Source organism: Lepidochelys olivacea (assembly GCF_965140295.1).
Source record: "Lepidochelys olivacea isolate rLepOli2 genome assembly, chromosome: 1".
In the NCBI taxonomy this organism is placed as follows: Eukaryota; Metazoa; Chordata; order Testudines; family Cheloniidae; genus Lepidochelys; species Lepidochelys olivacea.
The window spans coordinates 233,353,155-233,380,160 of NC_140411.1; the positions used below are offsets into that span (position 1 = coordinate 233,353,155).

Sequence of the window (27,006 nt, forward strand, 5' to 3'; positions counted from 1 at the left end):
TATACTATAGATATCCCTCTATCCTCTAGGCCTACTTCTTGTAAGGAAATATTTGAGAGGGTTTGCTGTTTCACTGTCCTCCAGTCTGTGTTGTAGCAGTCTTCTGGTGAAGTACTCCTTGCATAAAAGTTTACAAAATCCCAAATGAACCAATATACATTTCTTTGGTATGCGTTGGAAAGCTAGTGTTCAGTTCTAAGCCCCCAGCATAGAAAGATTAGTTTGACTCACACAAGAGCTAGAGATTTAAAGCAGCCTCAAATCCCTACTCTGTCTATGCTTTGACAACACACACACACAGTAGTATAAGCATGGAGTTACTTACATTCTGAAGGGCTCACTGTAATCAACACACCTGCAGGTAACCCCAGTCTTATAAAATGCTACAGATACACTCTTCCTATTAAACATGGGCATTCAAATTTTGTCCTGCGTCATAATTTTTAGACCAGATATGGGATACCGCCCATTTGCCTTTCCTTCGGTTCAGACCTGGAATCTTGTCCCAGGGAAGAAAGAAGGATTATGACTACTGCACAAAGGGATTCCAATAGAAATGCAGAGGAACCCTACCCAGAGCTAAAAAGTGTAGTTTTGGGTATAAACTGCAATTACAGAACTATACAAATATGGAGTGTGTTATGTTGCTTTAAATGTACACAACTGTGCTGGTCACAAGTGCTGTGTTGACAGCTGTGTGGAACAAAGCCCTCCAGCCAGCCAAAGCAGCAGCACAATATGGGCAGTAGCAGTGCAAGCAAGGGCTTCCTCACCTAGCCCCCACACCACCCAACCAACATAGCTCAACCCCAAGATCACACTAACAGGGTAGGAGTCACTGAGTAGCTGTGTCATTTTCTCCTTTGCTTCTCCACCAAGAGTGGGTAAGGACTATTGCAGATGGCTGGGCCACCCCACAGTGGGCAGGTCTGAAGTTACTATTTCACTATTCGTCTAGATTAGGTTGCACTTTTTTTTTTCCTACTGCTGCATCAAATGAAAGTGGCATTGTATTAGTCGGACAGGCCAGATGCATATCTCGCTCAAGTCCGGAGTTTGAAATCCTGATCCCATTGACACAGCACATTTCCAATTAACATCACAATTAGAAAGTGTATGGTGCTGACTAGAACAGAAAGTAACATTGGCAACCAGCAATCAAGGGGAAAACCAAGGGTTTACTCAAGTGTCTACTCTGTCTGTTGTAACCTGTCACTTTCTGTGGGACCGAGGACCATTTATTTGGCCTTTTTCCTCAGCCTTCAGTGCTGAGTAGGCAGACACACTATCCCATTGAAATCTAGATGCAAAGCTGAACTACACTATATTGGGTAAAGTATCAATCACCTTGTTTTTCTTAAGCAAAGATGAATTTTTGGAAGATCATAGTCATAACTTAGCACTTTTCGCAGAAGGAAGTATACAAAAAGACAATCAAATGGGATTATTAAAATGTAAAGATGCCTGCTGGGTTTGTGTGTGTGTTTTTTTTTGGTCTCCCTCTGCCCGCCATATTGTTGGGAATGGATATCATTCATGCTTTACCAAGAGAGGAGTCCCTTGTTACTGAAAAATGAACATGCGTTTTAAGATTTGTACATGGAATAAAGAGGACTCTGAGCTAGAGTATGGGATTTAAATACTCCTAAACTTTGATCTGGATTCAAACATCACAGGTCAAGTACATTTCTGGAATGTTTTATTCCAATCGCAGTTGTTAAAAGAGATATACCAACTGAGACGGTCTCCCAATAGCCTGCAGAAAGAAAGGGAATTCAGCAGAAGTCCACTGACTTACCAACGGAGCAATGCTGATTTACCCAAATTGAAAAATCTGGCCCCTCATTTCTATTTTAAAGTCAGTGCATTATTGCTAGTAAATGGCTACCAAATTCAAAGGCAAGATTGCTGAAATTAAAGACAGCACTAACCTCAGCAAATAGAGAGTCCATTGTAGTAGGGGAGGCAACAAAATCTGCATCAGTCTGGTTACCAACAGAGCGTATCTCCCACCTGGCAGCACAAATTTTATTTGCATATTGCAACAAGATCACATTTGGATGTTTTCTTTACATTAATATTACACAGAAACAAGAGTTGAAGTTCACCACCGTGTCTTTGTGGAGATTGCGGCCAATCCCCAACCACGGCAGACACATCATTAAACAAAACAAATCTAATGAAAAGGACACTGACAGAGAGTAACAGAGGAGTCACAGGAGTTGCTGAGACTTGCAATCACCTGTTTGCAATGCAAAGTTCTGCTTCCTCAGCAAGAGCCCAACCACTTCTTTTAAAAATCAGCGCCCAAAAAGGGAGAAATCAGAGATAGCCTTCAGAGGAGGAAAAATGTTATACTGCAACGGCTACAAACACTCTGGTGCTTTGATGAACCTGAATGTCATCACTTTCTAGTCACAGTTCGGAAGGGTGGTCTCGTGGATACACATTAGCCTGGGAGCTCCAGACCCTGATTTTCAGTTAAAGCTCAGCCATTAGTCTATCCTGCGTCTCAGTTTCCCCCATCTGTAGAATAGGAATACCACCTCCATGGCTCACAGGGGCATTGTAAGAATAACCTTTTTTAATGAATGTGAGGCACTCTGGTTCTACAGTGATAAGGGACATACAGATACCATGAAAGCCAGTGATAGCATTATTTGCTCACTAATTCAGAATATAGCATCTCATTCTCTTGCAGTGATGCTGTAGTATTAAGCAAGACCAGATTCTCAACGATAGCAGAAACTATACTAAAACAGCTAGAGAGTGGCTGTCTTCAGTTCCCTTCAAGAGTCTGTGGTAACACTACTTGTCCAGTCCCCCTATCCCCCGACCCCAGCCCAAACATGGTTTTGCCCTCTTACCTGTGTGTCTCCAGTGTCACGTCCAAAGTAGACCCATTTTTCAGATCCTCTCTTTCAAATATAGAGCGAGCTCTGGTTTCTGCACATGTGAGATCACAGCTTGTGCACACTCTTGGATTCAGCTGTAGGATTTCCAAGGCCAGAGCATCTGTTAAAGATACAGACATGAAATAATGAGAAGGGTGTCAACATAAAAAGTTACTAGTCAGTCAGCTGGGTAGATTTGGTCCTTTTCTATCAACAGATATATCCACACCCTCAGACACAATAAACCTGACTATAAATTTACCCTGTTTCATTCGTTTGCTACTTTCATAGGTTATTAGTAAAGGTTCAGGGAGCAGTAGAGAAATATAAGCAGACTACAGGTGGATGGACATAAATAAGCGAGTCCATTTTTAAGGGGAGCATGACCAACAGTCCAGGGTTGGCCAGTGATCACTGACACACTCGCATTTGAGCAGTGGTGACCATTTGCCACACTGCAACACTAGCAGATAGTCTCTACCTCACACAAAACTTTCAGATTTGACAACTGTATATGGCACTTTGAACTGAAGCCGTGGTGTCATGGGGAGGTGGGAGGATGGTAATGTGTGGGAGGCAAAGCAACAGCACTTACTGTAGAAAGTAACATTATACATTGCAGTGGAAATAAAACCTTGGTTAGAGCAACCCTGGGCTCCCATACAACAGGGACTAGTAGGGAAAGGGAGGAATTGCAGACACTGCATAAAATGACATCTCTGCAGAGTCAGCATACAGTGGCATTATGGGAAGGTGGTGACCGATTGGCTAGCTGGAAGCTTACTGACCCACATCTATGCCATGACATGGCCTGGACTCTCTGATACAAGCTAAAGCTTGGGATAAATGAACCAGGCAAAATTGGGATGTTAAAAGCTCAGTTTTTGATGCCTGTCACAAACAACATAAACTAAACTGCCTCATCATTAGTGCTGGAGATTGATGGTACAGCCGTTTGTTTTGCACAAGAAAAAAAACAACTCTTCAGTTGCCATTTCCAATTGTTTGTGAGATGGCTCATGAACTCAGCTAGTCTTTAGATACAGCCAGGCAAATGCATCTCAGATAATTCATGGGCATCGTTTATACCAATTAAAGCCAATAGCAAATTTTCACCATAGTGAGTCAGGACAGATTTATACTGAGGTGCAGGCAACAGAGACTTATAGCAAAGAATATCTGTGCTTGATAAAAGATGAACAATGGAAATTGTTCTAATCCTTTGCTATTTTAGATTTAGCACCATGTTACATTAGACAGTTTTAGGTCATCCCCCAACTACTTCTGCACTTCAAAAGATCAGGGTACAAAAGAAGGCAAAAACCATAAAAGAGTAGCCAGCAGATCTTACCTAGCAGAGGTGTAGAATACCAGCATGAGTATCTCAAAGAGGGTGTCTGGGGAAGTCCAGTGCTCCAACCTGCTTCTTGGCCCCCAAATCTTTTGAAGGAGCAAAGGTGCTAATTGGAGAAGGGAAAGTTTATGGCAGGTTATTATTCATCAGGTTACTTACAGTAGCATCTAAGACCAGCCAAGAATGTTCCCATTATGCTAGGCACTGTAGAGACAGAATGCTAAGCAATCCCCACCCTGAAGAGCTAACTGACAAGCTCCACATGGGGTGGGAGAAGGGGTACAATACACAAGCAGCATGGACAATGCGACAGTGGCAGACATATTAGTGCCATTTTTTTCCCCAGTAGTGGGTTTAGCTCAGCAGGGATAAGCTAATTAGAAAGTGAAGTAAAAGGAAGGGGACACTGAAGGAGGAGGTGAGTGGGGCAGAATAGGGCAGAAAGAGGGCGAGAGGGGCAGTCATGGAATGAAGCTGAGCTGAAAAGAGGGTGAGAGCAAAAAACAACCTGTCAAAGGGCAGAGAAAGTCCAGTGAAGACTGAATGTGTCTGCTTTGGCAGCATCTCCAATGGCTCCTACAGGCTCTCCTCTGCAGTTCCCCTTCCCCTCCCACCAACAGACCCAGTCCCTATGGGGTGGGGGTGGGAGGAGGAATACCACCTGCGTCCTAGGTCCCCCTCAATTGTATATGCTAACCGTTGTTCAAATGAGGCCTTTTACTGCCAAAAACAAATCAAATAATGAGTATTGGAAAGGATTTACCCAGCAGTAGCCATTCATCCACATGTGGGGGAAAGGTGTTATTTTTACATGGTTCTGAAACAAATGAAGTGTCTGTATTTTAATGATGAATGTATGTCTTCGGGCTTCAAAAACTCTAGTCCGAGTTTCCACTGAGTCTTCAGCTTCTAGTCCTTCTGAGAAGGGTCACCTATGTCTTAGAACAGTAACTTTTCAAAAAAAGCAACAAAGACTATCTTCTGCCACATGTGTTTTACAGAAGCTGAAGGCAGGGACAGTCAATGGAAGATACACACCAAAAAAGTTTAACTTTGCAAAAATAACCAAACCAACCCCCTCAAAAAAAAAACAAACAACTTTGCAGAGAGACGTCTATCAAGAGATCTGGATTTCAAAATTTCCCAGGCACAAAATGTTTACAGAGTGACAATATAAAGCAAGGCATAAAAAGAAAAAAGATGAGCCAAGAATAGGATAGCATTTATTCATTGTAAATTCTTGAAGGCTACTCTTAAAGCTGTTTAAAAAAAAAGTTACCAATTTTTGGCGCAGTTCTGGTAGAATCAATGTTTTCCTCTCCCCCATGTGAAAGGGAAAAAAAGTATAGGACCAACAAGAGCGGTCAGAATTTCTCACTATCTTCTCTTTTACTGTTTCTTGGTTTAAACTAGACAGTGGACTGTAGTCACTAGACTCCCCATCTATGCAACTCTATTGCAATAGGAAGATCGTTAGGGCAACTGGATAGGGAGAGAAAAGTATATGCTATTACTGCTTGTAGAAGCCATACTGTTGGTTGGATTAATATCCTTCTATTGGAGGGATTCTTACAGTTAAGCAATCAGAATACTACCCAATTTAACCAATTCTGCTTCTGTTTAATCTTTGCAGAAGCTTAAATTTTACTCATGCAAATTATCTGTAACTTGTCTCAGTTACCTATGTGCGTAAGCTTATGCACATGTGGATGCATTTGCAGGATTGGGGCCTCAAGTAAAGCATTTATCTTGTTTAAAGCCTTTGGAGGGAGCACAACTTTGTCAAAATAAAGCCTGATCTATTAATACCCGAGTAAATAAGGTTATAGTAATAGGGCTGGTTGGGAATTTTCCAGTGGAACATGTTTTGGCATTGGAAAATCCCTATTTGTGGGAAGTGTCTCCTCGATGTATTAATTTTGACCAATTTCTGTTTACAAAAAAGTGAACATGAAGCATTTTAATAACGTTAAAGAAAGTTCCATTGCCACATTTTCATAATGAAATATTTTGATTTTTTATTAAAATGTTAAGTGAAAGTCAGAATGGGTACATGAAATTTAGAAATGTTTTTTTCAGATCCAGAACAGATGGAAGGGATTTTGAACTCAGGATTTCCCCACAAAACAGAAAATGTTGTCCTTGACCGACTGTTTATATAAAGTAGTGCATTTACCTTCCCTATTGCCACTGCTGGAACACTGGTGTTCTTTACTACCAAGCTGGCACAGAGTTGTCACAAATGAAGGGACATTATTAAATTTCCCTCAGACTAAGTTGGATGGAAATTGTAAAGATGAAGTGTTGCTGCTACAATATAAACCCTTTTCTATGATCCTCTTCCTTTTACCTGCCACACATTCAGTGCTCCCATTTGCCTGCATTCCCTCCTGTTTTTTAAACTGGCCTTCAGAACAGCAAAGATGCAAATTGTTCAGTGTGTGGCAGTCAAACACACACAGATTTTAAACAGGGAAGATATGAAGGTAACATCCTTTTAAGCACATGACCACCACCAGTTGTTGACCATGAGTGCCGAACAACATGCTCTGTGTGGAACCATGCAGGGACAGTATCTGGCCCAGGGCGCGTGAGGAGGGGAATCTGAGGGCTACATGCGGATCTGCCTGCACAGTTCCCTTCAGCCAGTACGTTTACACAAATTAAACACTAGGAAAAAAAGTAGCATAGTTGTTAGAAAAATGGCCCTCAGATTGGACTTCAGACAAACTGTAGATGGACATTCACCCTGGTGTCCTCTGTGCCATGAAATGCTCTCCTCCACCACCAGGTGAGATAATAGATTTCATACCTGACACAGCAATCCACAAAGTTGCCCCTTAAACAGTTTCTCTCTCAGTGTGTTAACAGTGGCTATGAAGAGACAGTTACATAATCACTGAATGTTAAATTATAAAGAACCATTTTAGGTGCTCTTAGGGTTCCTTTTAACCTTGTTTTTGCCCATCATGGATGGAGTTAAATTTTAACCATCAGCTATTTGTACCTGCAATTTACATGTATTCCTGCGATTTTAAAACAGATGCATATGAGAGACCATATTCTACTGTGGGGGAGATACTGAAAACATCCGAGGCATTGCTCTAATTTTCTTTTCCTTATTTAAATACAGAAAGGGATGTGTTTTGTATCAGAGTGTTGCTGTTTTTAGAATACAACAGCACTCTGAATAACAGCTCTAAACACGGTGTCATAGGCCACCAGGTTTGGGCCTGTGATTCCAGATCATATTTGAGATTTTTTCCCCCCCATGACATAGCATTTTGTTGGTTTTATTTTAGTTTCCAGTATTGCACACAGAGGCCAGAAAGTGCTCTTAAGGGCACGGAGAGTCCTTTGGTTCACTGCCTACAGCGCCTAGTGCAATAGCCCCGCCCCCTGCACCCCCAAACACTAGCGCAATACAAATAGAAATGAAGTGTATTTTGCTTCGTGCATCATTGCAATAATACTTCGGCAGTGGAAACTTGGTTAATTGCCTCTCGTTCCTCATCCACAGGTTGGGATCCAGCTCTCAGTAGCAGTGTTAGCACTCTCAGCATTAACTGCTCTAGCAATTAAATGTTATGTTATGGTACCAGAGACTCTAAACAGAGTCAGTTCTGCCACCCTTACTCAGACCAAGTAGTACCTTCCTCAGCAAATTCCACTGATTTTTAGTACTGTAGTGCTAGCATTACTAGCAGCAAAACTACCGGTGGAGTAGTTTACTCCACGCGAGCAGAGGGGTCAAACTGGCCTTAGGGAAGAAAGCAGAAGTGATTGACCACACAAAGGGAGTATGTGTGAAGTCGTACCACTTTTAGCATCAATTCTATGTCCATACCATTGTTAAGAATGGTCTTTAGAGAGTTCCGTGTTCAACAAGAGACTCCCAAATTTTAAGACAGACTCTTCAAATGGGAAGTCAGTGTAGATCCACTGGCTTCATCTACATTGGCTGGGGAGATACCCCTCTGTTTTTAAAACAGGATTTTTTTGGCATTTGTTTTGTTCTTAGGAGTTACACTCCTGCCAGAGCCTACCAAGGAAAAGACCACACCAATTTCCATTTTTACGCCTCTTCCTTGCGGCTATCGTCATAACTAAAGGGCGAATGTGCAAATGCAGTGTGCATGCACACATGCTAGGTCAGGTAAAATTCTCACTTTAATACGAAGGAATATATCTGCAATCTGTAAAACCATCTTGGGGAAGTTTCTGCAATAGCGGGGCGTAATATTCTTAAGGGACCAGTTTCAGCCAAGTGCTTAGGAGCATGCCTCTGCCTCAGCTCAGCATAATCTCCCAGAGTGTGTTCTGGTTTCAAAACTAGTAAATCATTTACAATGTATTCCTGCCGCAAGCTTTTTCTTTAGAGTACATTTCCCCCGTGGCAGCATGGCTCATATGTACCTGGAGCCAGACCCTCAGCTGGGGCAAGCCAACAGAGCTCCACTGATTCTACAGGAACAGAGACTTTACATATCAAAGCTTTCTGGGTTATCGCTCTTAAGAAGGGGGCGAATACCAGGTAAATGTATGAAGTCTCAGAAGTTTAGGAAAGAGCTTCATTTATATTTTAAAAGGAATGACACAAAGTGACATCTGCCAAAATGCAGCAGCCTCTAGGTGAAATGGTTTAAGACTGCAGCACAATCCCATACAGAAAGGATGGGCAACATTGGATAGAGTATCTACAGCATAGGAAGATGGTAGCAGGGCAAGAGGATTAACTCCCAACACTAAGGTGGTTGCTTAGGCACAAGAACAGCATCTGCAGCTACACTGCTCCTTAACACTTAGTCCTGACTCAGAGGGAAAAGCGCCACCTACTGAGTCACTGAGTCTTGGGGACCCTGGAATTTTGGTTGGAAGTTTCTCTTTGAAAGGCCAACGGCTCTGGACCTTGCTGAGCTCAAGTCCTGTTTGGATCATCGCACAAGGAGGAACGACTGAAGCATTCTTGAAGGAAACCGAACTTCCACAGAGTGAAGTAACACAAAGGTCACCATCTAGTGTGACTACATTTGATTCTTCCACTATCTGACTGCAGCTTAACACTTGCCAGTGCTATAAGTGAATACTATAAAAGTACTTACTTTTCTGCTCTTTATCTTTTTCCTGAAGTGTCTGGCAAGAGCTCATTAAAGCTGTATTCATAGCCTGAAGGGCTCTCTGCTCAGAAATGGCTTCCTCTAACACACTTCGCAAATATGTGGCTTCTTCCCAGGCAGAATGAAGCACCCCATCTCGATCCGTAACCTGAGCACAGAATAGAAAGAGAGCACAGCCCTGGCTGGCACAAAAAAGGTCTCTGCTGTTCATGCAAATGAAACTGAAATACATCTGTTCTCTCAGGAAGTGATAAGCCCCGACTGAACTTCTGCATTTTTACATTTGGGTGGACTGCGTATGGGAGCTATTTCTGAGTTTTGTTTTTTTAAGCCACCACAAATATGCAAAGTTGTCTCTTTCATCAGCAGGCTGTTGACACCACCTCCTCTGCTTTTACTTCCTCTGCAAGTCACAGTTTTGTGGTGTGGCTGTTCATTCCAACAAAGCATAGTTTCCTATTTGCTAGCAGAGGCGTATAAAGCATCGCTTTCTGGTGTGTGGAACAGCAAGTCACTCCCCTACCTGTTTGCTGGCGTCCTCCAACTGTTTGGTAGCTTCTTGGAGCTGCAAGCCAAGAACATCTGCCTGACTGACAGCTTCTTCTTTCAACTGTTTGACAGCTTCTAGCTCGTGTTGTCTGCAGGGAGCAAGAGTGCAGGACACAAGCTGTCCCTGACCATTCAGAAAAATATTCCTAGAAAGTGTGATACCCAGTCACTAAGAGAGAGACCACATGCTATTAAAAAGCTTTACAATAGTTTAACTTCCCAAACAGAAACAAGGGGTTTAGAGATTAACCCACCAAGTAAACAAGGCTGTTTGTACTCATCTGGCAGATCAGAAGAAGTGTAGGTTTTCAGCAGGTTCCTAGCCACCCAAAGCTGTGCAACTGCTATGCAAGTCCTGTCTAGATGAATTCCAATGTGGAAAAGGAGTACGCGTTTACTGCACCAGTACCAAATACTTTAAAAAGGTATTTTAAAAAACCTATCATAGACCATCTATTTGGCTGTTTTAGGGAAAAGTGGTAAGAGGATCCAAAGTCAAGAGCATTTGTAAAAATAGCAGAAGTTGACCCTGCAGGCAGAGTTAATGATCACTACAGTTATGCAGCTTTGATTTGTCACTTGGTGCTGTAAAGGGTGCATCAGTGAGACTTCAGCGACAACTACCAATGGAAAGTCAGCACCACACGAGTCCCTGTGACAGAAAGTGGCCGTTCAGGGACCCTTAGGCTTATTTTGCATTGCAGAACGGCGGGGCTGTATCTAAACTGACCTTGTTCCGAACGTCTTCCCTCTGTTACAGAGCCACTGGTGGCATTACCAGCCACCCTTTTCAGCAGAGAGAGTGCCCTGAGCTGGGCACTCCACCAGCAGCTGGCCTATATTAGCACTACACCAATGGGGGGAGATTCAGAAAGACACAGGAATAGATCAGGCCAGGAGAACACTATGCTTGCTCAGCACCAGCAAACGTACGAACTCCAGGCCCTGAGAGATTAAGTGGTGTACCCAAATAGGCGCGCGTAGGAGGGGGCACATTGGGCATGCCCATTCTCCCTGTATGTATGTATGTTACATTACACTAGCCATTTTACACCCACCCCTGAATAGACAGGCCAGGCATATTCTTTTCCAGAGGATTTGTGCATGTGTAGGGAACAGGTTAGAAAAACTCATCTGGGTGGGAAACTTAAACAGCTGCTTTCCTGAAAGCCTGATGTGAGTTCACAGTTGTGTGCCCCTTGCTGCTGTATTTATACATCACGGTTTAAACCCACGTAGCTATTACAAATATAATGAGGATAGGAGCGTTCTTTCCTAGCCTACGTTTACCCATTTCTCCTAGAAGAAAATAATCCATTTGGAGTCCAAATTTTCCCCGACTACTAGTAAATCAAGGCAGTGTGCCACCCTGAGCTAGAAATGGGTCAGTCTGGTATAGCAGACCATTTCCAATAAGTAAGGATGTTGACAAGCCCATGTTTGATAGACCATCAACTTCATACACAGCCAACAGTTCTGCTTATTTAGTGGTTGCACCTGCAGAACATGCAGCTTTTCAACTGTTTAGTCTGTGGTCTGCCTGGTGTTTTAGAAGAGTCTCTACAATGATGCATTCTTACTTGGTACACAAAGGATAACTCCATGTAGGATAAAACACCTTTAAACAGATCTGCTCACAAAAGGAGCATGCAATGGGTTTTCAAATTTTAAGCAGTCTCGTTCAGGAGTTTCATGTCTCATTTACACGGGGAGAGGAGGAGAGAATTAGATGTACCTGGAAGAGAGCTCTTTCCTGAAGCGAAGCTGCTCTGTTTTTATTCTCCTCAGATTTCCTGCCATTCTAACATACTCTTTATCCAAGGATTCTCTGTGTTCTTCTAAGAGATGGAGCTTTTTAATCCAGTGATTTATCTTCTCTTCTAGCACTTGCTTGAGGTCCTATTAGTTTTTAAAAGTTAAAAATGCCACATGGTTATAACAGCGTAGCATAAGGTTTACTTAACATGCCACTTAGAACTGTACAGGGTCTCTGGTCAGCAGAGACAGCCTCTCCCTATCTGCCATCCCTTAGTAGCATAATAAATGTCCAGATACTAGACTGCCAGCAGTAAGTAAACAAGGAGGATGGGTTCACACAACATTGAGTTTAACCCCACTCAGTTTTCTGAAGGGGAAAGATGGATAAGGACATGGTATAGAATAGCATAATCAGTACAGCTGCTTGAAAAGCAGCTTTTCATCTATTTTTCGAAGGAAGTAAATATTTTTGCAGAAAAACCATTTCCTTCAAAATCCTCCATTGAAATTAAAGACACTTGAAATAAATAATTGGGTCCAGACTTCAAAGAACCCAACAAGCTCTCCCCCCCGCCAACATACATAGTTCTCCCCCTGGAAAGGGGGAGGGAGACAGGAAGAACTACCAACAATTTCTTTTTGAAAAGAAAAACAAGAGTTTCTTCTATTCACAATGAAAAATTTCCATTGCAATGAAAAATGTTTTTGTAAATGGGGAGGGGGGGAGAATGGTAACAAGTGTTTTTGTTTTCTTTAAAAACTGTGGAAGATACTTACTCTTGTTAGACCAGCCCTAATAATCACCAACACAGATGCTTTCCAGAAGATTCAGAGCATGGCATTATACACTATTTTACAATTCTTTATTTGTGGCTTCACATTAGGTGAAGAGACAGGCAGAGAGTGTGAAAGACAATGCCTTTTAGTAGCATGGGAGAAAGTAACTTCAGTGACAGCAATTGGAGTGTTTCAGGGTACAGTTTATATGAATTTCTACCAGATTTAACCATGCTAATGTGCAAGTTAATGTTGTTTACTTTGTCTGAGGCCTATCTGGTCAGCTAGCAACAACACCTTCCAAGAATGAACTCCAGATGGCAGTGAGCATGCACTGTAGATGGACAGGTACAGTGTCTGTCATGTGATTAGTAAGACTGCAATAGAGCACTACCTGGACACTTTTTTGGAACGGTTTCTTGGCTTACAATTCCACCTTAGCTAAGCTGGGAATGAAGCTTCCTAGGTTAATGTAACTTTTACAGGGAGAAGTCAATTCTACACAATGACTAGCCTAACTGCTGGAATTTCTCATGGTACTTGAAAATTATACAACTCAGGAAGTTATTGCCCATGCTATTTACTCTCAAAAATGTCTGATCTTTCAGAAAGAAAGCAAGATCTTGACGAGAATTCCTTAAACAGTTTAGACACCAGCCCTGGCAATAGACTGTTATAGTCAGAGAGGTGGTACCATTAAAACCAAACAAATATTTACCTTTCCGTTCTTGGTTCAAGGACACAGCCTAGCTAATGGAGACAGAAGAGCATATGAAGAAGAAAAAGAGGGACATACTTCTTATATGGTAGTAAGCATTGTCTGGTTTCTCTAGTAGATCATGAGACTACTTGGGTCCCATTGCAAGGTCTTAAAACCACTATGAATAGCAACTCTTGGCTCTATTACCAGATCCATTTTGGAAGAAATATGGTCTTCCTTCTGCAACAGTAAGCACTTGTTTGCAGCAATACCTTGTAGGAGCAACCGTTGCTTATGAGCAACTTTTCCCCTGGGAACATTTTCCCTACTATGAATTGTCCACTCGGTAACAGCAACATAGCCGCCATATAAGAGCAACATTTGACACATCACATCCCCCACTTACTTGCATCAATTTTTTGGTGTCAAAAAACACCAGACAAATCCCAAGAAGTCTCACTGAAAGAAAAAAAAAAGTACAGATTATCCAAGACTGTCAAACTCTGGGGGCTACTCAAAACCAAAGTTGCAGTCAAATGGGAGCTACACAGGTCGACTGTACGCAGAATGTGGAAGCAGAAGGATAAGCTTTTGGCTAAATATGAAGACGGACAGTCAAATAGCTGTTGTAAGCATGGGCATGAAGGAAAAGCCCCTGATGTCAACCAGGCTCTCTTTATATGGTTCAAGGAGAAGAGGGTACAGGGAGCACTGCTTGCTGGACTTGCAATCAAGTGAAAAGCCCTTAAGCTGGTCTCTTCACTTGGATTGAATGATTTTAAGGCAAGTGACAATTGGTTTACCAGATGGAAGAAATACTTCAATGTTGCTTCCAAAAAAAGGATCATGGCGAAAGACAGTCAGCGGACAAACCAGCAGCTGAGCAATGGTAGCATGAAAAAATTCCTCACATTCTTGAAAAAGTTTTCCCCAGCTGGCATCTACAATACTTACTAAACAGGACTTTATCTGAAAGGGCTCTGTGACAGAGGACATGTAGAAAAAAATGGAAAGCTAGAAGGAGGTAAAGCTTCAAAGGACTGTGCTGGTCTGTGACAACCTGGATCAGAGTGACAAATGACCAGTGTTCATGATTGGGAAGTCAAAACTACCCAGATGCTTTCTGCATAATTTCAGTTAACTTCTCAATTATGTCAGTTCAGTGAATGCCTGGGTGACAGGGGAGTTTTCACCAACTAGCTAAAAATGGGTGATTGCCAGCTTTGCTTGTAAAGCCTTAAGATAGGCCTCGTCTTGGATGTGTGTGGAGCAGTTATCCAGTGAGTGGTTCTCACTAACGTTCAGCTTGAATTCTTACCCCCAATGCTACATCTTTGATGCAACATGTGGATCAAGATGTGATTAAGAACACAAAGGGATATTACCAATCAAAAATTGCAAACCAGATTATTGTTGCTCTTGATGCAGACCCCACAGATGTTCAGACAGTCCTGAAAACTGTAAGTTTGCTAGACTGCATTCATCTTTCTTGTTGCCAAGGCATGGCAAGATGTAAAGCCGACAATTTCCAATGGTTTCAGGAAAGGCAAATTCGTTGTGCCAGTGAAAGACAAGGATATTGAACAGTTTTATGACCCCCTGAATGATGCTCCACTTCAAGCAAGCATAGAAAAGGAGGACATTGTAGCAGCTGTGGATTTGCTCATATTCAGAGAGATAACCGATGAAGAATTACTGAGCGCTGCAGCAAGGCCAGAGAAGAGAGCTTGTGTTGATGAAACGTTTCATAATCAATAGGAAAAATCGAGAGAGGAGGCGGCTGATTTTGATGAAGAAGCTCCTCTGACAAACTCTGAGGTGTTGAAGGCTTTGAACACACTCAGCACTTTTCACAGCTAGAGGGACTTGGTGACAGGGTCTACAGGTTTCTTTGGGACATTGTGACTGAGAAGATGCAGAGCAAACTAACAGTTTTTCATCCAAAATGAGTGAGTTTATCCATTTCTAATTAATTTGCAAGTTGATACTCTATAAATAGAATACACGGAGGTGGAATACTACTTTAATTTGGGTAATTACATTTCAGAGTAACAGCCGTGTTAGTCTGTATTCGCAAAAAGAAAAGGAGTACTTGTGGCACCTTAGAGACTAACCAATTTATTTGAGCATAAGCTTTTGTGAGCCGTAGCTCACTTCATCGGATGCATACTGTGGAAAATACAGAAGATGTTTTTATACAAACAAACCATGAAAAAATACCTCCCCCCACCCCACTCTCCTGCTGGTAATAGCTTATCTAAAGTGACCACTCTCCTTACAATGTGTATGATAATCAAGGTGGGCCATTTCCAGCACAAATCCAGGGTTTAACAAGAATGTTGGGGTGGGGGGGGAGGAAAAAACCAAGGGGAAATAGGTGCTGTTGTCATCATGAAGAGGTCGGAATATGAATAAGAGTCTGCTCGGCGGCCCTCCAACACCACTTTCTACAAGCCATTACCCTCTGATCCCACTGAGGGTTACCAAAAGAAACTACAGCATTTGCTCAAGAAACTCCCTGAAAAAGCACAAGATCAAATCCGCACAGACACGCCCCTGGAACCCCGACCTGGGATATTCTATCTGCTACCCAAGATCCATAAACCTGGAAATCCTGGAGGCCCCATCATCTCAGGCACTGGCACCCTGACAGCAGGATTGTCTGGCTATGTAGTCTCCCTCCTCAGGCCCTACACTACCAGTAGTGTACCTTCGAGACACCACTGACTTCCTGAGGAAACTACAATCCATCGGTGATCTTCCAGAAAACACCATCCTGGCCACTATGGATGTAGAAGCCCTCTACACCAACATTCCACACAAAGATGGACTACAAGCCCTCAAGAACACTATCCCCGATAATGTCACGGCTAACCTGGTGGCTGAACTTTGTGACTTTGTCCTTACCCATAACTATTTTACATTTGGGGACAATGTATACCTTCAAATCAGCAGCACTGCTATGGGTACCCGCATGGCCCCACAGTATGCCAACATTTTTATGTCAGACTTAGAACAACGCTTCCTCAGCTCTCGTCCCCTAACGCCCCTACTCTACTTGTGCTATATTGATGACATCATCATCTGGGCCCATGGAAAAGAAGCCCTTGAGGAATTCCACCATGATTTCAACAATTTCCATCCCACCATCAACCTCAGCCTGGTCCAGTCCACACAAAAGAGATCCTCTTCCTGGACACTACAGTGCTAATAAACGATGGTCACATAAACACCACCTTATACCGGAAACCTACTGATCGCTATTCCTACCTACATGCCTCCAGCTTTCACCCCGACCACACGAAAGGATCCATCGTCTACAGCCAAGCTCTGCGATACAACCGCATTTGCTCCAACCCCTCAGACAGAGGCAAACACCTACAAGATCTCTATCATGCATTCTTACAACTACAGTACCCACCTGCGGAAGTGAAGAAACAGATTGATAGAGCCAGAAGAGTTCCCAGAAGTCACCTACTACAGGACAGGCCTAACAAAGAAAATAACAGAACGCCACTAGCCATCACCTTCAGCCCCCAACTAAAACCCCTCCAATGCATTATTAAGGATCTACAACCTATCCTGAAGGATGACCCAACACTCTCACAAATCTTGGGAGACAGGTCAGTCCTTGCCTACAGACAGCCCCCTAACCTGAAGCAAATACTCACCAGCAACCACATACCACACAACAGAACCACTAACCCAGGAACCTATCCTTGCAACAAAGCCCGTTGCCAACTGTGCCCACATATCTATTCAGGGGACACCATCACAGGGCCTAATAACATCAGCCACACTATCAGGGGGCTCGTTCACCTGCACATCCACCAATGTGATATATGCCATCATGTGCCAGCAATGCCCCTCTGCCATGTACATTGGTCAAACTGGACAGTCTCTACGTAAAAGAATAAATGGACACAAATCAGATGTCAAGAATTATAACATTCATAAACCAGTCGGAGAACACTTCAATCTCTCTGGTCACGCGATTACAGACATGAAAGTTGCGATATTACAATAAAAAAACTTCAAATCCAGACTCCAGCGAGAGACTGCTGAATTGGAATTCATTTGCAAATTGAATACAATTAACTTAGGCTTGAATAGAGACTGGGAGTGGCTAAGTCATTATGCAAGGTAACCTATTTCCCCTTGTTTATTCCTACCCCCCCTGCCCCCCCCAGACGTTCTTGTTAAACCCTGAATTTGTGCTGGAAATGGCCCACCTTGATTATCATACACATTGTAAGGAGAGTGATCACTTTAGATAAGCTATTACGAGCAGGAGAGTGGGGTGAGGGGGAGGTATTTTTTCATGCTTTGTGTGTATAAAAAGATCTTCTGCACTTTCCGCAGTATGCATCCGATGAAGTGAGCTGTAGCTCACGAAAGCTTATGCTCAAATAAATTGGTTAGTCTCTAAGGTGCCACAAGTACTCCTTTTCCTTTTTGGTAATTACATTATTATTTGCTCAGCAGATGCCCTTATCCAGGGCAACTTACAGTGCATACAAAGTATTACAGTTAAGTGGGAGTACAAAAGCGTTTACAAATAAGAGCAAGAGGTTGTGTACGTTGTTGTGGTTGATGTTTGATTTTTCTTAACATAAAAATAAAACTAGATACTTTTATAATCACGCAGTACCACTTTCTTGATACAGTGTAGTGGTAGGCTATGAATGCATAATAGAACACAGGTGTAAAATATGCAGTACCCATACTAATGTAATACTGTAGCAATAATAATAAACATACCTCACATTGTTACAATTCTAGATTGTTAACATGTACTGTAGCGGTTTGAGGTATCAGAAGAAGCAGGCTGCCTTTGGTCAGATGACACTCAAAACAGCAGTAGCTGCTTAGGAGCAACATAGCGAAAGAGCATTGATATGGTGCTACTAATGAGCGTCTACGGTCGTTCCTATTAGGCTATCTTCCTTTTTCACCAATTGTTCATTGATAACAATGGATATAGTGGAAATGCTTTAAGAGAGGATTTAACATGTGCTCCGAGATCTGTACTAGCGGCCTGTTAGTTTCTGGGATGGAATTTATTGTGTAGAGTCTAACCTAGACAGTTTGAGATGATTGCTTGAGACCACTGCTCTTCTAAGATGTCAATCAGTGAAGCAGACAAGGTGCACCCTCTTAGCTCCCATTTGAACTGGGCTGAGGGGATAGATGGGTGTCTATCTTCCAAGAAGTTTGAACTAAACTCCCCAGCTTGGTCTGCCAAAGTCCAATATGTTAACCTCATCTCCCCCACGCGGCCCCGCTTCTTGGGTAGTTTGGGTGAGTGCAGATGGATGCACATGATAGATATCTATAGTTTTTTTTGCATGTTACTACTATAGGTTATAATTTGAGACTATCAGGGCTGTCTCATGTTGGCATTCTTGCAACAGTTTTAAAACATACAATACTTAAATAAAGCTAGGAGCAGTGATGGACACTGACAAGTTGAAAACAAACCATCGTCTATTACTACATAGACAAGGGACAGATCTGCTAGACTAGAACCCCTTAATATCAAAGGCGACTCAGAACCAATGGCAGAAGCTGAAGTTATTTTAAAATATATTAAAATTTGAAGTAAGATGCAATTTTTTAAACAGCAATGATAAAAGGTCACTAAACAGCTTACTAAGGGATGTAGTAAATTCTCCATCATTTGGGTCTTTAAGTAAACCAGATGCCTTACTACTTGATATGATCTAGTTCAACCACAAAGTATTGGACTCTATATTGGTCCCTTTCTGTACAGAGAAAAATGCTGCAGGAATTATTGAATTAAAATTCTATGGCTTTTGCTACGCAGAAAGCTAGACTAGATGTCCACAAGTTACTCCTGTCCCTCAAGATCTAGGACATTTTACTTTGAAGTAAACATGGCAATTGTCACCTTTAGAGTACAAACTTCTCCGATCAGTTGAGTACTTAGGGGGCAAAAGAGAAGTTTTAGTAGCCTGTATCTGGTATCCTAAATAGAAGTAGAAACCTATTCCTAATTCACCACTCTGTTCCTTCTTTGATAGGGGAGTTTAGAAGAGAAAGTTTACAGAAGTTCTTCAGAGGTAAGAGAAAAGATTCCAGAACAGAACCTAGGAAGAGAAAAATACAGTGGTAACCCTGCTTTCTCCTGCTGAAGAGACAGGCTGATACAGAACATCTTCAATAATGAGGTGCTAAAGCAAGGTAATGAATTAGCTGGACCATGGTGGAGGCTATAGAAGAATGATAGCAGCATACCTAGTGCCATTTTAAAATCTTCCACAACAAGCCCTCCATCACAAATATCCAGGAAACAGCAGTAGTTTCATTTCAAAGAAACTCGGGCCAGGAAACTACTACTGTAAATTAATAAAGGGGAAACTGTATTGGGAGGAGAGTTGTGCATAGTTATCTAGCTCTGGACAGCCCTAAAAGGAGTTTAGACAAATACTAGGTTTTTCATGAGTGATCTTCTCTTCAATATACTTCTGTAACTCCATTAGTGTTAATGGGAGTTGCAGTTATGAACATGTACTCTAACAAAATGATAACAAGTTAATGCATCAGGCAGAAACATGCAACTAGCAAATAAAGCCTACCTAAAGAGTGACCCGATTTTTTCAGATTTCAGGAGGAAGGGGCACAGGATTAAAGTGGTTAGTAATATAGCTAACTTAATCTTTGTTCTCTGAATAAAGACTTGCAACAATTATTGTGAAAGAGCTAACCACAATTCAGTACGTTTGTTCCTATCAGAGGTGGCTCTTGAGTAAGTCTTTGTTTCTCTATTGCAATAGCTTCAATTTAAGGACCACACAAAAGAATTAAAATCATTGTGTCATATTTCTAGGATGTCGTCTATTCGGAAGAAATAGTATAATCTATAAATATGCGGTCCACATGCGGTCTACTTTAGAAGTTTGACATGAGTCTAAAAATGTATGTAGTCCCTTGCTTGGAAAGCATCATTTTCACACTCTCTTTGTTAAGTGCTGGATCATAGCAGAGATCTGACCAGTTCTTAGTTTGGGTAAATCTCCTATGCAAGTCACAGGAAGTGACCAGCTCTGAACGCCCACATCCTTAAAGAAATAGATGCCACAGAACAGATGGGCAGTGGCAGTTAGAACAAGAATGGTTGAGAGACTGATGTGGAACGTGTTTAGCTTTCTGAAAGAGAAGGATGGCAAGGTCATTACTAGAGTTGGTCAAACCACCACCAAGTTTTGTTGGAAATTGAAAAAAAAAAAAAAAAAAAAAAAAAAAAAAAAGGTAGTCTCATTTTCATTTAAATTTCCCCCAAAAATTGATAAACAAAACCTTAAAAAATTGGATTTTAGTAAGAACAAGGGTTTTTCTTTTTTGTTGAAAAGCCCAGAAAACTTCATAAAAGTGAAATTTTTCCATGATAATTTGTTTAATGAAAAGCTAATTTTGGATGAAAAACAAAAATACAACAACTCCACCCCCCCCCCACCACCACCACACACACACACACACTACACCCAGTTCTAGTCATAGTCAGCCACTCATAGGTCTCAAGGGTACAGTTTCCAAAGTCTATGTTATTCTGTCTAGAGACTGTATGGCCAATATGGCGGAAGGGGGAGAGAAACAAACTGGTTTCCTCTCTAGAGTACACATGACTGAAGTTTAGTCATCCTCAGATATTTTTTCCTTTGAACCTTCCATTAACAAGCGAAGAAGTAGGTAGGTAGCCTGGATAACCCAATGCACCTGTCTCCATAAGTAGTGCTGTAAAATTTAGGGCTTGCCTACACTTAAAATGCAGGTTCTGTCAGCATAGGTACTCCACCTCCCTGGTAGGTGGCAGTTGGGTCAACGGGAAAATTCTCCCACCAACCTGAGTGCTGTCTACACCAGGGGTTAGGTGAGTTTAACTGTATTGCTCAGGGGGCCTCAGCAGTCCTTTCGAAGGAGTTTTCACTGTAAATCTTTTTAATCTTAAACTATACTGAGCTAATAACTCCCCAGATGATGTGAACAGGCACACTCTGGGTGCATTAGCTTTGGAGAGGACCCCTTTCACATGAATGCTAGAGGGACTAGGAGCACAGAAGTGTTGTTCAAGGTCTGGCGTGAGGATGTCTACTGCAGAACTGGCATGCTTTTGTGAGCAAGCAGTAGTGATACAGAAGGGAAGAGACAGTCAACTATTAAGCCTGGCCTAGACTAGAAAAATTACCTACTGCTGCAGGTTTTAACCTTAGTGTGTCATGGTCTATGTTTGCTGTTAAAATGCTATGTTTATCCCTGCTGTAACTCCATGGATTTTAGGGATCAGTTTGGCCAGCATCAGTTCACCCCTTTGACACCTATTGTGAGGAGCAAGTAATTTTTCTCCTGTAAGTAAGGCCTGGTCCACACTAGGAAATTAGGTCAGTAGAACTACATTACTCAGGGGTGTGAAAAATCCACAACCCAGAATAATGCAGTTAAACCGACCTAACCTTCAGTATAAACTGCGCTGGGTTGATGGGAGAATTATCCTGTCAACCTAGTGACCACCTCTTGGAGGTGAAGTACTGATGCCGACAGGAGAACCTTTTCCGCAGGCGTAGGTAGAGGCTTCGCTGTGCAGCTGCAGCGTTTTAAAAACGTAGACAAGCGCTAAGTTTCCAACCGCTACAACATGGATGTCTCTTCAGGGGGAGCAGCTGCTAATAGCATCTTCGAATGAAGGAGTGAACTAACAGACAAGAATTCAAGTCCCATTGGGATGAAGATTTGAGACATTGTTTGGGGGAAATATGTGAGAGAAAGGAAGTGAAAGTGAGGCCTGTACATACTAATGGGAAAGTCAGGCATGGTAAAGAGAGTCTCATCCTCAGGCTGCCACGACCACAAAAACAAAAGCAGAAGACTATACATAGAAGTTTGTCTTCCCAGGTTATGACACAGTTTTAGAGGCAACTCAATATCTCACCCAGGAATAGAGATCAGGTCTGATCTAAAGTTTTCCATCCAAAACTTTTGATGCAAAAAAGTTAGGTTTTCAACAACATGTACACTCCTCCACCTCCCAAAAAGTTCCTGATTTCTACAGAAAATTGCCTTTAAAAAAAGGGGGGGGGGGCGTTGGAAATCCAAAAATACCCAAAAAATTTATTTGGAAATGCTGCTGTAGTGCCTCATTTCCCTCTATAGGTTGGTTCCAAGACCAACTACCTCTCATGATACACCACCGTCAGGTACTTTCCATATTTACCACGGCAACATAGCAAGAGGGGAGAATAGTGCATCATAGGATATGGAACGTGGCCAAGGAGAACCTAGTCCATAGACAATGGTTGCATGAGATATGTAATCTGTAGTTTGGGTGAGGCACTGTGGTGACATTTCCAAATCAAAAATTTGGTTTTAAGTCAAAAGGTTTTCGGCTAATGAGTCATTTTTCTGCCACAGAAGAACACTTGCCCCATTTTCCAACCAGCTGTAATTGAGAGGTTTAAATTTCACCTGAACACACCTGAATTTTCCAGTATGTTATGTGGACTATAACCCTGAACTCCTTGTACATTACACAGCAAGTATAGAGGAAAACAGTGTTTTCCTCATGAAACCACTTAATCTACCCTTTCATTCGGGCAAGTAAATGCATAACCACAAGGAAATGAGTCTTTATAGCAATATACACCAAAGAAGAAAGGACAAAATGAGAAGGAGTAGGTATAAAATGGAGGGGTTCCATTTTTTTTTTAAAACAATCTGCCCATCCTTTAATTAGAAAGCCCTTCATTGTTATCAGTTCTGTCCTCAAGCATCATTTGAAGGCTACACCAAACACCCTCCCTTAGCTTTTTTGTTTTTCAACACCACCACTTCAGAAATAATGTGGCTTGAAGAGCAGGGCTCCTTACCACAAGCTGTCTTTCACAAGTCTCCCTCAAATTCACCTCAGGATCTGCTACCCATTGCAAAGCAGTCACAACAAGTTCCTCCACTTCAGAGACTTCCTCTTGCTGAAAAAAAAAGAAAAAGAAAAAGATACATATTAGCACTTCAAATACTTAATGCTACACAGCATCACTTAAGCATGATATCAGACTAGTAACAGTACTAGAGAGAAGTTTCTCCAATAAGTGATGCATCACAAAAGTAACTGGCTGGAAGCACTGCCTCCAGATAATTGGATTCAAAGAGTCGCCCAAAACTACCTCACTTCAGGTCTCAATTATGAACCACTTTATGCACTTCAGCATGGGCTATTTAGATCTCCAGTTTACTCTTTTCCCTTCACACAGATTCTGCAGAAGGATTACACCCCTTCCCGAACAGGAGGGTAGGCCAGGACAGAGCCTCATCTGTGCATGGCACAACTGAGCCAGTGCAGCAGCAGGAGGAATAATCACCAGGGAAAGGCCAGAACAGATTACTGTAGTAATGGGGAAGCAGGGGACAAATCACAATTTGGTCCAGTTCAGTCCCTGAACTTCTCCTGGGACAGCACAAGTATGCGCTTCCCTTTACTCAGGTCTTATGGTAACTCCAAGGTTCAGTTCTCAAGTCAGAAAGTAAGTGTGATATGGGGAATCTGTTTGATGCATTTGTTTTAAACTAGAGAAGCCTTCCACTACAGGAAAGCAGAAGGATGCTCCTAAGAGACCAGTTCTCTATCCATTTATTAATGTGGAAACATTGACTGTGGGATGGTTTGAAAATGCTAAAAATCTGAAAGAGCCCAACATTCCTATAAATAGTTACTTATGCAATATCATACCAGTTTTTGGATGGTAGCCTTAAAGTTTTCTCCTGTTTGCTCAGGCCCTTGCAGTAACAATAGCACCTCTCGGTCCAGTGTTTCGTCCAAAGCCGCCCATTCAATTCCAGTGATCTATATATTTTTAAAAAGCCAAAACAGGTGTCCCTTGATATCTTTGTATTATAAAGACCAGCACCAGTGACATTTAGAACTGTCAGGAGGACTACCGTGTTGTGTTTACCAGAAGGTCAGAGTTACTGGGAATTTTAAGCTTATCAAGGCTGCAAAAATGCATCATGTCATGGAGATTTAAGAACTAGAAATGTTTTTGGAATGGCCTGAGCGAGGTAGATTCTCCTCGCCTCCACACACACACAGCAATGGACAGAGTATTAGGACTCCTGGAGTGACAAAAAAATAGAAGAAGGAGTCTAGACCCGTTTTGCACTTATTTTAATAGGACCTCACCTCTTGCTATTATCTTTTGACACAAGATGAAAATTTGAGACATAATATGGTGGCTCACTACAATGAAGGATACTGTTCAAAACTTCTCACAGGGAAATATTTTGCTTTCCCATTAGATTACTGCCTATCCAATTATTCCTCATACTTTCAAGTCCACAGAAGGGACAGTGCATTTTAACATTACTTCATAGTTCCCTGCAGTCTCTCTCTGCAAATGTCACTCTCACCCCTCAACTGGTTGGTGCACTCAGAAAATGGTAAAGTGAGCAACAGACTCACCTCACTGACTGAGCTAGAGGCAGCCAGTGCTGCGAGGAAGGCTTTTAAAAGTGTAGCTGGACAAAGACTTCATTGCACAAGCTAGTGGGATTATAGGTTTTATATGCCATGGCAATGATTCCCTTTAACACGGTTATGTACCTGTAACAGAAGTATGAGCTGTTCTTGTCTGTAACAAGACAGTGCTGTAGAATAGTAATGGTGTAAGCAAAAGGAGGACAGTACTCTAAAAAGTCAGTTCTTCTAATGCGCCCGGAGCACCAAGTCATACAGGAATGGAATTAGGACTGCACTATGCGGCACAGAAGCTATTTTTCAATAGTTCTTTCAGAGCACCAGAAAGGTAAGGGTGTTGGTAGTCAGGTATCAAACTTTTGCCACTAGGTTGGTTTGACTCCAACCCAGGTTGGCAGGAACCAAAAGTGGCTCCCTTCAGAGAGCTGTTCAGTCTGGTGCGTTGGTGTGCTTAACTGTCATGCGTCCAGCAGAGTTGGGGGACGAGTGGATTTTCCACTTCTCTGGCAACTGAAAAAACTGGGTCAAATGAAATTAGAAAACTGCAGAAAAACTTGGTGAATCAAAAAAATATCCATTTGGGGTCAAATGAAACATGTTCATCCAGAAATATTTTGTTTGGTGCATTTTTATAGGATTAGATTTACAAAACAGCTGGAGGAGGAGGAGCTGCTGCCCTCCTTACAGAAACTTCTATCCCAGTGATTAGGGTGCTCCCCTGGGATGTGGGTTCTTTTGCCTAATGTAGAAAAGGGATTTCAAGTTGGGCCTCCCATACTGCAGGACAGCGCCCTAGCCACTGGGCTATGGGGTGTTCTGGTACAAGTTTCCCTCAATCTTGCCTATTGAAGGTTTTCCACTTTTAATAATCAAATAATCATTGAAACAGGGACTTTGATCTCCCTGCTCCTAGGGGATTGCCTCAGTTACCACTTACTTTCCCTGGCCCAATGACTATTCACTGTCATTTACAAAGACAATTCATAGTCATTCAAGATAAAAAGGAATAGCCACTGGGCCTCCTTCCCTTCCTCCTGTTTTATGAATGGAATCTAAGTCCTAGGAAGAAATTCCTGGCAAAGCTATTTATTGAATTTGCGTCAAGTTTGCAAAACAGTTTTGGGTTGACAAAACTGCATTTTTGGGTAAACAAACTATTTGTGCACATTTGTTTGCCCAGCTCAAGTGTCCACATTATAAAAAACCACCACAACTGACACCTACTGACAAGCTTAGCAGAGGCACCAAGATTTAAGTGAACTTAGATGCTGGACAGACTAACCGACCCCTCCCCTTCCTTCCCATTCATTCTCTGCCCATGGATATGATCCTGCTGCGTGTGATAAGCTTGTACTGCCAGTGCATTACTTGTCTGGTGATATATGGACTTCAGACTCCAGGTCTCTCTGTCCAGAACCAAGAGTCCCACTGTGCATAACCCACAGTAGTTTTGAGTCACGAGGGTACTTCCTATACAGGTAATTATTAGTGGTGCATGCCATGTACATAATTTGAAGTGTTCGAACTTAAAAAGTTTCATACCTCTATAGATTGTTGAGCAAGTGCCAATTCACTGTGCAATGAATTTGTCCCTTCAAGGATGTTGCTGTTAAATTTGTATATCAGTGGGAAGTCTATACCATTTCTAGAAGGAAAAAAGAACAGCAAAAATTTTACATAAAAATCCACCAAGTTTTTTCACCTGAGAAAAAGGAAAGTTACTGGAACTCCCAATTCAGATACTCACGAAATCAGCTCTTGCTGCATTTGTTGCATATCATTCACCAGTTTATTTTTTTCCACCCGTAACATCTAGAATCACACCCAAAGAGAGTTCATAAATTTACTTGTTATACAGAATAAGAATTTATAAAAATCTGCATTTTCTCTAATGCTCCCACAAGGAAAACCCAGTGCTCTACCTCGATTACAGAGGAGTATTCCACAATGGTAGACTTCAGTTCTTGGATGTCCAAGTCTCTCTGCAAAGGTTGGGGAGAAAGAAAGAGTTAGTGGCACAGAACCTAGTGGCTAGCATGCTGAAATGAAGTAACTGGCATTACTTCAGTTACACACTGTACATGATACTCCCTTGCTTGACAAGTTAGCAAGGTATGCTGTTAGAATTTGAATTGCAACTCATGATCTTTCAGTGCTTTACAAAGGGGTCAGAGCACTGTTAGAATGGAGATACGGGTAAACCGAGGAAGGGTTTAATCACATAATTTTGTATATTTAGTTGATTTTTCAAATATAGACAGTTGCATTTGTGAGGCAATCCTGAATAGAAAGCAAAGTTTGGAGGCCTTCCCCACCCGTTTTAGATTGCACCCTCTCTTCCCATTACTGAGATTCTTCACCGCTTGTGTATT

The 27,006-nt window shown here is 42.0% G+C and overlaps 1 protein-coding gene across 1 annotated transcript in view; it reads right to left on the minus strand.

The window, feature by feature from the left end:
* The window catches only part of IRAG2 (inositol 1,4,5-triphosphate receptor associated 2), a gene marked incomplete at its 5' end in the record, with an annotated part of 60,593 nt that overhangs the window by 16,486 nt on the left and 17,101 nt on the right, over positions 1-27,006 (minus strand). The window contains 12 exons of the mRNA XM_084627125.1: positions 1,932-2,013; positions 2,868-3,015; positions 4,246-4,354; positions 7,061-7,122; positions 9,351-9,513; positions 9,889-10,060; positions 11,650-11,813; positions 23,031-23,132; positions 23,891-24,004; positions 26,177-26,279; positions 26,382-26,446; positions 26,557-26,616. Coding sequence (XP_084483251.1) covers positions 1,932-2,013; positions 2,868-3,015; positions 4,246-4,354; positions 7,061-7,122; positions 9,351-9,513; positions 9,889-10,060; positions 11,650-11,813; positions 23,031-23,132; positions 23,891-24,004; positions 26,177-26,279; positions 26,382-26,446; positions 26,557-26,616 — 1,344 coding nt within the window. The remainder of the gene's footprint in view (positions 1-1,931; positions 2,014-2,867; positions 3,016-4,245; positions 4,355-7,060; positions 7,123-9,350; positions 9,514-9,888; positions 10,061-11,649; positions 11,814-23,030; positions 23,133-23,890; positions 24,005-26,176; positions 26,280-26,381; positions 26,447-26,556; positions 26,617-27,006) is intronic.